At 34.7% G+C, this 11,767-nt stretch overlaps 1 protein-coding gene across 1 annotated transcript; it reads left to right on the top strand.

Moving 5' to 3' along the window:
• Nucleotides 1-6,175: 6,175 nt before the first annotated feature.
• LOC117108694 (RNA pseudouridylate synthase domain-containing protein 1-like) lies at nt 6,176-10,310 on the top strand (the record flags this gene model as incomplete). Its single annotated transcript, XM_033250802.1, is given in 4 exon segments — nt 6,176-6,396; nt 6,686-6,809; nt 7,587-7,803; nt 8,784-10,310. Coding segments are annotated over 4 exon segments (771 nt in total), but the record flags the coding sequence as incomplete, so codon positions are not given.
• Nucleotides 10,311-11,767: the final 1,457 nt, after the last annotated feature.

The following is an 11,767-nucleotide window of genomic DNA, read 5'->3' on the forward strand; positions in this document are numbered from 1 at the left end:
CCCTTGTATTTTTGGATTGAACATACCCAAAATATCCAGGAAATGCAATAAAATTGCTTTGGGCAAGCCTATCTCGCGAAATGACACTAGGGTCCACACTACTTTGTCTTTGGCTAGACCTAGCTGTACGCCTAGTAGCCAAATAAGCGGTGGTGTGGCTTAGAATAGGAAAGTTTTGGTTTTCTGAGCATGTGTAGATTGCCCTTATCTGCCTAATTAGCATAACAATTCGTACCACACACTTAGCTTCCTACCTGGTAAAAATCCTTGGTTTGTTTAGGAGATAATGGCGAGTTTGTCAAGGGGCCAGTTTGTCAAGGGTTGAGTTTACTAGGGGGCGTTGCTGACTCAGGACTGGCAGAGCCATATATATAAAGAGTTGCGACATTCCGCTCCTTGGTTTACGAAAGTTTTTTTGAAATTTTGTTTCATAATCTTCCCAGTGAACACATGCAAAGTATATGTGTTACGTACATTGCATATTAATTTCACACACTTAATTGGGTTTACAACTATATTTTATAATTAACATCACTTTGTATGGACAGCGTATAAGAATTCATATATAATCGAATATGTTCGCACGTGCGTGCTCGCGTAAATTCCGTGCTTGCGTAAATGATTGAAATTAAAATTGTTTTCAATTATCGTTAATTCGTCACAATTTAATCAATGAAGACCCGACCTATTTTATTTAATGGTAATCTTTTCTTTGGTTTTAATTGTTTTTAATAGTAAAATATTTAAGCTAAATAAGAAAAAAAATTAATTTTTTTTCCGACCTTTTCTGACGATCTTTAAAGGTTGTTCGCTAAACAATATTAGAAAATGGTTTTTAATTTCAAATCTTTGTACAGCCTGTATAAATACGAATGACAATGAAAATAATGGTGATGTTTAATAATCTTAAAAATGATTTGCTGTTTCTATTGCATACTATTATATAATTTTTATAACTTTATTTTGGAAACGACGCTTTTAAAACAGCGGACACGCTCTCGCAGTGTGTTTATAAAAGTAACATACTGTACAGCCATAATACAATATTAAAATAGAGGCGAGACTTTTAATACAATAAAATGTATGTTACATAATTACACAAGTTGAATATATCACAGATCCTGTATATCATTTAACACTTACAATTTATAACATTTACAGCAAAGCACAGTTTATATATTGCGGCCAAATGACTTATACTATTTTAATATTTATAAATAATAATAATCAAATTAATAACATAAGATTTGTATAGGGCTCGCTCATATTCAAATTTAAAGAGCAACAATCTATATACCCTATATACGGATTTTAATTACATTTTGATATACATATTTAATTAATTTTTGCTGGTCTTCACATATCATTTATTTGCAAAAATAACATGAGCTACTTCAGAATTGCCTAATTGAAGAATGCTTGCCATTGAGGGGCTCCCTCGGTCTATCGGCGAGGATTAAAGAACTGCTTAAAAATAATAAATTATTACGTAGTATTATTTTATAATATGAAATTTGATATAAAGTAGTGAAATCATTAAAAAAAATCTATAAATAGTTACATGAAATTCGATTAAAAGATTAAATTAAATTAAACTATACAGGAGGCCGCTAACTGTATTATAAAATATTATACACAGGAACGCACATCACGTTATTACCAAAATGGCCAATTCATTCCAATTGGAAAAAATCATATTGGGTCCAATTGGAAAATACATCATTGGATTTTGGCACTTTCCAATTGGAAATTACATCATTGGATTTTGGCACTTTCCAATTGGATCCAATTGGAAAATACATCATTGGATTTTGGCACTTTCCAATTCAACTTGTTTCCAATTGGACTTGTTTCCAATTGGATGTTATTAGCTCAATTGGAAAAATTCCAATTGGAAAGTGCCAAAATCCAATTTTATCCCATTGGATTTTGGCACTTTCCAATTGGAATATTATCCAACATAGCCTTGACACTTGTTGGAAAGTTGAAGTTAAAATTTAATGTTTAGTTTCAACAGAAAATAACTGACATCAGATACTTGCAGAGCCTTCGCTTCAAAATTCAGTTAATCTGTTAAAAACAATATAGGTCTAGAGATAAAAAGCAGTTTGATATAGTGATACTGATGATATAATAATAATCATTCATTAATTATCAATAATTAATTAAACAGTACTACTAGGCCTAGCATGCCTTTTATCTAGGGCTAGGCCTAGACTAAAGGCCTAGAAATATAGCCTAGCCTTCCCTATGCTAGGCTTCTGGGTCAACATAGGCCTACCAATACTAGCCTAGGCCTAGTACTAGTAATACAAATTGTATCCCCCTGCTGGCCTAGGTAGGCCATTATACTATCTAAATCAACAAATTTAAATTTAAAAAAAAATAAAAAAGTTTAAAACAAGTATGAAATAATCTGAACTAGGCCCTAGGCCTAGGCTAAGCTTGGCCTAATCATTACCCTGTTATTATTGAGTTAGGCTGTGCAAGCATAGCCTAGGCTTGGACAGGCCTAACGATATGGCATGTAGCAGACAAAGCCAGCCCCACCTACACAGCCATATCTACCCATCCTGAAGGCCTCCATGCCCTGAGGAAGGCTATACACTGCACTATTCTACCTAGGCCCCTCAGGTCACCCATGGCATTTGGCTGGCAATGTTCGATTTTTAAATTCAATTTCTAATTAATCTAAACCAATAATCATTTCAAAAAAAGTCTAAGAAAGGACCAGGCTTAGTATTGTATTAAATAGTTTAGGAATTTGAACACAAAATACTTACTTTTTATGAACAAAAACAACTTAGAGCAGGACAGCCTGTCATATTCTCTCACCCATTGTGCAAAAATGGCGCATTTTAACTGTATAACTTTTATCACGCAGTTGTCCAGACACCTGTTAATACTGCATTCTGATTGGTCAAATAAATCCCAATTGGAATTAACACAATCCAATTGGATAATTGTTATCCAATTGGATAATTGTTATCCAATTGGAATGTAAAGACAATCCAATTGGATATTTGTTATCCTATTGGAATTTTAAAACAATCCAATTGGATATTTCTCTTCCAATTGGAATTGAAAAACAATCCAATTGGATATTTGCTATCCAATTGGAATTTCAAGACAATCCAATTGGATATTTCTTATCCAATTGGAATTTAAAGGCAATTCAATTGGATATTTCTTGTCCAATTGGAATAAGTAAAAATTCCAATTGGATATTTATAATCCAATTGGAAATCTGTTCCAATTGGATTTGGTTTTTTTTACTTCAATTGGTATTTGTTATCAAATTGGATTTTAAAAAAAATTTCAATTGGAGATTAATTGTCCAATTGGATTTTTCCAATTTCTAATTGGTCATTTGTCATCTAATTCATTCCAATTGGATTTATAAAAAAAATCCTATTGGACATTTGTTATCCAATTGATCTCAATAGGATTTTTTCCAAAATTCCAATTGGAATATTTTTTTCTTAATTGGAACCAATTGGATCCAATTCATTCCAATTACAATCCAACTGACTCATATTGAATCCAATCAATTTCCAATTGGAATGAATTGGTCATTTTCGTATGACACAAAATGGCTTCTAAATTCTCAATGTCGCAACTCTTTCTATCTAATGGCTCTGAGGACTGGAATCCAATACGGTACCGACAGTTTAGAATAGATACTGCCGTATCGGTTATTGTCTCCATAAAAATACACAAAATATCTACCTACCAACTAGAAGGCTACGTAAAATACGCTAACGTAACGAGTCAAACAGGATCTGGCTTTCTGTATGTTGATACTTCTCTCATGATTTGAAAGATGACAACAAAAACCTCTTCTTATTGAAAGCTGCCACTGTCTGTTGTAGTGAAAAAGTGGATTTTTGCGAATGAAATTTATTAGTATTTAATAGAACTCACTCCCTTCAACTGGCACCCGATAATACTCATAATTCTCCCATGAACCGGGTTTCACCCAAAATGTTTTACCTTATTAGCATATTGGAAATACCCTAACCAAAACAAAATGGTATGATCTTACATCGGGCTTACAATAAGCTAAATATAACTTAAGCAGTACAAAATTATGTTTGATTTTTAAAAACGTAGTTTTGGGTAAGTCTACTATATATATAATATCGATTCCACGTCAACTCATATTCATTGTAAAGAGAACATAGGCATTTGATATGCATTTAGGAAGGTGGTATTCCCTAATAATAATGTACTCAACCAATAACTTTGACGTTTATCTCACTTCCGCCGTATTAAACAAACAGAATGTAGACCTAATATGTTATCTATTAACTGTAATACGCTGAAATACCTACTGGGTGCATCGTATGATCTGTCTCTTATACACATCTAGATGTGTATAAGAGACAGCATGGGACAATTCTAACATTCTGAATTTAAAAGTGCTAGAATACAAGTGATTGGGTTAAATGTGAATAAAAACATAAAACAGAATGAAGATGAAATAAACAATTACAAGGACTCAAATAATTAACTATACAATAAATCATCAGATCAGGTGTTGAAGGAAGGGTGGATGGATCGAACATAATATGTATTCAGTATTTCTGAATGTTTTATTTATGAAGTTATTGTTTGCTTTATATGCATCATCAATGTATGTGTGTCACTGATTCAAAAGCGATTTCCAATAAATTGATTGACTAATGTGCAGCAACTCTAGCCATGGATATATAAAATAAAATCCATTATTATATGAAAACACTATAAAAAAAATATCACATAAATACCCCCACCCACAAAAAAAAAAAATTAAATAAAATGAACAATTCACGGTTTCCTTAAAAGTTCAAAACATACAGACGTTGTTCTAAAATTCTAGGTGTCCCCGTGACAGGTGTCCCCATGTCAATCATTATAACTAATTTACATAACGACCGCCCGTTTATTTGTCTTGTTTAATTCTTTATTTGAGGCCGCCGCGGCCGACCAAGATTTATGTGTAGAGGGCAGTATTGCATTACATTACATCAAAAAAAAAAAAAACCTATTTATCAAAGTTTATTAATAAAGCTGACTATGAGTACCCAATACAATAAAGGAAAACTGTCTTTAATTTAAAGACACCTCAAAACGAGCACGAATTGTTTAGGCCTAGTATGGTAGGCCTTACTTTGTAATCGGTCAAGCCTGTTTGATGGTTTCTTCACTAGGCCTAGGCCTACACATTACTTGACTTGCCAGGGCCTAGCCTAGGCCCTACCTACCAGTACCTAGCTAACTACTGACTGGTACGGTAGTAGAGACGTACTAAGAGAGCCCCCTTACCTACCCTACTAACCAGCCTAGGCCTAGGTAAAAGTAGTAGAGTATGCAAGGACAGACTTAAGTCAGGTAGGTATGTCATCTCAATATCTAACCAAGGCCTAGGTCTTGATCTGTATGAGTTCCAGTTATATATGTCTTATACACTAGGCGGTGCTAATTTACACTTTATTTAGTACTCCAACCCAAAACTTATAACAATAATAACATAGCGACACTGGAGTTAGGGTTATGGTGGAGTACTAAAATAAAGTGCATTAGCGCCCACTAAAGTTATACCAGGGAGTTGTTCAACTCCCTGGTTATACTTTCTAGAAAAAAGCGAATTTTGTATTTTGTTTATTCTCGACGATCGACGATTGTCTTAAAAAATGTGGAAGTTGCCATTGCTTTCTGGTATGCCACCTGCTAGGTTAAGTATAGAAAAACAGAGCATTAAATCACCTGACTTGTACTGCATAAGGCCCTATAAAAAATATTATTAGTTTATCACCCTATCTGGGCAGTAAAAGTGATGAGGGAGGGAGGTTTTTTTTTTTTTTATATATTTTTTATTTTGCTAAAGCCAAATATCACCCTTGGGTTGTTTGCTGGTGCATTGATATTCAAAGTAAAACATGATTTGGATAATGCAAACAATATCTACTAACTATTTAATAAAATAAATGAAAAAAATAAATTTCAAAAATTAAAAAAAAAAATTTTTTTTTCCCAGTACCATAAAAGACATGCGTGCGAGGGTGATAAACTAATAATTTTTTTTTATTGGGCCTACACTGTTTTTAAATATTTAAGGTGTACCACCTAGGCAATACTACCAATAATAAAGCCTATGCTGTATATGATTCATCAAAGTTTAAGGACGCTTCATCTTCTGCGACTACGATTTTGGAGAAAACTACTTGGCATGCACCAATCGGCAACCATAGATGACTTGGAGATTTTGTACAAAAGTGAAAACTTTATTGTTATTAGCAAACATTACGATGTTAAAATCAGCAGCAACGATGACAGCGATGAAGTGACTGCCTCTAAACAACTTGCAAAGAGGTTCCCACATTTAGTAGATACACAGATTGAGCATAATTTCAGGTAACATTTGGAATAGGCATTCTTATATTGATATTTGAAAACATAGATGTACCAGAAGTGGACTCGGGAAGAAAAAAAAAAAAGGAGGAAAAGAAAAGCAAATGTTATTAAAAATGGCATTGTACCTATAATTCACAATTGACTACACCCCCTGTGCACCCCTTTCTTCCGTTCCCCCACCCCCGCCACTTTATTTATTGCTGGTTTCCTTCCATTGTGTTAGTAAACTCATCATTTACTTCAAGCCCTTCATTACAACACTGGCAATTTTGTTTGTATTTTCCACTAGATTTGTTCATCGTCTTGACTATTCCACAAGTGGTGCCATAGCTATTGCGCTTAACAGACAAGCTGCAGCTGATGCAATGTCAAAGTTCAGCAAACACCTTGTCCTCAAGGAGTACTTAGCATTGGTAGGTTACCATAGAAGAACAATGTTAAGCCTTGTCGAGACGAATTTATTTGACAAAATCATGTGACGTAGATCCATGATATTGTGGATAGATCTTTAAAATTACTTGGAAGTTTTGTACTCATTATCAATTTATGAACATGGAAAGTGTCCCACAAATTGATGTACTGTACTAATACAGGATTCCCAAGTTGGAAGAAGTAATTGCTGGAGAACTGCAGTGGCAGATCCAAGAATTCAAAATAGGGGGCCCCAGGAGGGACTTGCACAAATGAAGGAACTAGACCACCTCAGCTCCTTAATGGTTGGGGTTGAGGTAAGAAAATTTACGATTATAGCACCTATAGATGGCCGGAAATGGCCCCCTCAGACTTAGTGTCCAGGGATGGCTTCCCCCTTGAATCTGCCTCTGATCTAGTTAAAGAGTTTTCTTAACACTTTTAATTTTATTTTTCCTGCACATACACATCCTGCACATACCCATCACACTGACTACTGTGAGACAATTGGTAATAAAGCAGTGAAATATGCAACTATTATGAACTTGAGCGAGATGGGTTATTAATTTTTACTAGGAGGTTCTTGCTCCCTTGCTTGCTGGAGGCCGTCCCAATTTCTGGATACTCTAGTTGTTGGAAACTTGGGACCCCTGTGAAAATATAAACATCACAAAGCTCTCCAGGCTTTATTGGCTGGAATGCATTAATATTAATTTATTAGATCAACATTTAAAGAATGATAACTAATAATAATAAAATTTATTATGAAATTTAAATAGGTCAGGGGGCACGTAAAAGATAATCACATGATAATTACTACGGCAATATGTCCTGAATCCAAAGATGGCTGCATGCACATGATGAAAATCGCTGATGAGGAAGATGAAACCAGACAAGGGATTAAGGTGAAATCGGCAAAGACAGAGTTGTCCGTCCTTCAGCATGGATACTATGATGGTGATCCAGCGACAAAGATAAGATTAATACCATTTACTGGTAAGTTTCTAAAACCAACCCATGTTACTTTATTTATGTGGTGGCTTACCGTATCCAACGAGGACTTGGCCTACCACAGATCTCCATCATTGTCTGTCCCGTGCTGCTATTTCCACTTTGACATATCTTGAATTGGTCCACTGGCAAACTTCTCTCATCCATGTCTGCCAAGGTCTTCCTTGTGGTTTCCTTCCTTTAACCTTTCCTTCCAAGATATTTCTTTGTACCTTATTGGCTCTGATTATGTGCCCAACGTACTGACGCTCCCGCTTGCTTATTCCTCCCATGTTTTATTATGCAAATACCAATTAACTTCATGCCTGTTAAAAATGTAAACATCCTGTTAGAGTGGTTGTTATGAAAAATTCTATTACTATGCATTCTGTTTGCTATTATTCTTTGACAAAACACAGTAATTGTATGCCCATATATAGTCAGGATGTGCTTATATTTTTGGTCATGATGTGATGTCATCATGACCATATTTAGGCATATTGTCACATGTCTGGACAGAGCTTTAGAACATTTTATTAACTCGCATAAATAAATTTGAGATTATACATGGCAGTCACATGTTTTTGCAAGATGGTCATGTGATTTAATACAAGACTGTCACATGACGATCACATGCACATGTGGCATATTGCACACATGACCAACGGCTTTGACGTATTATGCCAAAGACATTTCAGCGCTCCAGCTGTACATAAGGAGAGTAGGGTATAGCATTGAACCAAGGACTAATGCTATGTTAAGATCTTCACAGTTCAACACACACTAGTGGCTACCACCAGTTTAGCTAACAGTGCTAAGTTGCCCTCTGTATTGTATTAAAATCACATGACTATCATGTGACCATATGTGACTGCCATGTTAAGATGTAACCATGTATATAAAATACTCGATTGTCATGTACAGTTGTTTAAAATCACAATCCCATTATGTGAACGCTTGTGACTCTGAATATTTTATATTTTTAGGCAGGCGACATCAGCTTCGGGTCCACTGTGATAGTATCGGCCACACCATCGTCGGTGATTATACCTACAGCAATCGAAGGGACGTCAAACCTTATCGTATGATGCTGCATTCTCAAAAGCTTATGCTCCCAACAGACCTTGAAAAAATATCAGTTGATGCATTTGACCCGTTTGTTACGGAAATCGATGAAAAGTGGAAACCATTTTGATATCAACCTATCAAGTATAAATCATTATAATTATTCGGTATGAAGAGCAAACCAGGCACGCACAAATCCATCTCTGTTCTACATGAGCACCTGTCCTCTCAATGTTATCTGCTCATTGTCATTGACAGTCTACGAAAATTGTCGTTAAAAGTATTATGCAACGTGTTGCAACGCATTGTGTCCCCGGATTTTTGCCCCACTGAGGAATGAGACCAAACAAAGGAAGGCTTCCTGTAGGGTCATCAAGTATTCAAGTACTGTACTGTATAAGTTTATTCAAATTCAGACATCAAATAAAATAGTAAAATCAAATAACATAGCAAAATTGAAGAACAAAGATGATGAATTGAAATGAAAAGGAGACATTAAAAAACAAGCATAGCTTTTTCCCATGAAGCCCCATACAAAAGTGAAAAAGATCGACCTAATTTGACTACAGGTAAAAACTATACCTTGCTGAACGCCATTCCGGTATTTCTACAATAAGATTGTCGGGGTCATAATGTCTTTAAAGGCAGAAATTGTTAAAGGTTGCCAGAATCAGAGAATGGATTGAACATGGGGATAGTGTTTTAAAGTCTATTCTTGCAAAAACATGGACAATAATAATTTTATTGACTGTATCTGTACCAGACATGTCTATTAGTTTGTCTCATGTCAGCGCTGCTGTGAAGCAGTGGAAATTGACAACTGAGGGGCTAGATGTAAACAAACCCCACTGGACCCCAGCATACGAGCCGGACATCTGTTAAAAACCCCAGTATGTGGAGGGCATCAGGGTTCAACAGCATAGCTCCAATACCAAATTAATGACTATATTTTTGGTTATAATAATAATAACAAAACAACAACAACTTCTTAATTATTAGTAACTAAAGTGCAATAGTATTTAATGTACAGCAGAACCCACTCCTTTGGGACACCTCTATTAAAGGGACAATTTTTGGCCACAAATTGAGGGAAAGAATATCTTTTAACACTACGGTCGGAATCCTATTTAAGGGACACTTTAATAGGGGTTCTGCTGTGTCTTTAATACAAGACACTCTGAGTTAATGTCTCAGCACCTTTGGGTATTGCTTTGAAAGGATCCTTGCACTATAGAGTACAAATTGTTAACATTGATTGATTAATTGATTGATTGATTGATTGATTGATACAAGTCAATCTATTGTATGTAAATGACATTTTAATAAATTTATTTTATTTAAATTTCTGCATTTTCTGGTATGTGTATAACCTAGCAGTTTTGGCGTAATTAGTTGATAATCCTGCGATTGATGAATGTACATAGGTAAATAAAAATCGCAAGTGAAAATACTCTATTTTCAATTTCTATTTGGAGAGAACATCAGTGGCGGATCCAGGAATTTGAAATAGAGGGGGCCCAGGAAGGCCCTTTCACAGATAGAAGGAAAAATATGATTATGGCCTGAAATTACACTCTCAGACTATTTTAATATATACTTTCTTCTTTTCTTTACATTTTTTTATAATTTCGAAAAAATTATGGTGGTGGGGGGTGCCGGCCGGCTTGGACCCCCTTAAATACCCCACTGAACATTACATTTCTAGAATAACTCAAAACATACTGATATTTACGAGTGCACTTTCGCTTATGCGTTATATTTATGTATTTAAACGAAGATGATGAAGACTGCTTATGGTGAGGCTTATGATGACGACGATAAATATGGTGATGATTATGACGACGGTGATGGTGCTGATGTTGGCAGTGGTGGTAATTGGTATTTTGAGAGCTAAATTTTATTTTATATTAAATTTGGATGCACATCTTTTGGCCTAGAAGGCTTTGGGTCCCAATTTGGTTTTCAGGCAAAAATGTTCATCCCTTTCTTTCCCCAAAATGCAAGTCCTCCCATATGCATAGTTACTCAGATTCAGATATGTTTATTTGATCCAAATAATGAAAGCAAATACAGAAAAACAGTACCACAGTACTGAAAATATTAAAAAGAGAGAAATGGATCTGGGAGACTTATTATTTCTGGAACAGCCGCTAGCATAAGAGCCACCCATGAAAACTTCAATATCTAAGATAATAATAATATTGATAATAATAATAATAATAAATAATAATAATAATAATAATAATATAATAATAATAATATAATAATAATAATAATAATAATAATAATAATATTACTATCATCACCATCACCATTATTATAATAGTAATAATAATAAAAATAATAATAAGTGATTCTTTTATAGCGCTTATTGCCAAAGGCCTCTAATCGCTTCACATGTTAACAATAATATCAATACGATAATAATAAATCATAATACTCAAAACAAACAAGCACAAGCCCATTGTCGTAACCAGGGGGAAGATTTCCCCAACAACAGTAAAGTGGGCGTGTTCAGAAAGAGGTCCAGTGGGAGAATCCCCGAAAATTTTGACAATTTAGGGGTTTCAGATGCTTATTTAATCGAATTTAGAGTCTACAAATATGTAGAAAATACATTTTTTTTTCTCCGGGGGGGGGGGGGCTGGCCTGGGATTTATTTAAGTCAAAAAAGTTGAGATGTCCCTAAACAAATATCCTAAGCTGATATATCAAACCATTTTAGCAAAATCTTAGCTTAAAAATAGTATTAAATGGCGCATGTGTACAAAAACTTTTTAATTTTAAGCAATTATTAAACTAAGCAATATTGATAAATCTGACTTAAGCAAAGAAATGGAATTAAGCCAAATTTAAGCCGATTTCTAGTTTGATAAATCCGGACCCTGCCCCCCCCCCCCACACC

This window comes from Anneissia japonica, unplaced genomic scaffold (genome assembly GCF_011630105.1).
Source record: "Anneissia japonica isolate Jap-2015-1 unplaced genomic scaffold, ASM1163010v1 scaffold1587_len1432017_cov164, whole genome shotgun sequence".
Classification (NCBI taxonomy): Eukaryota; Metazoa; Echinodermata; class Crinoidea; order Comatulida; family Comatulidae; genus Anneissia; species Anneissia japonica.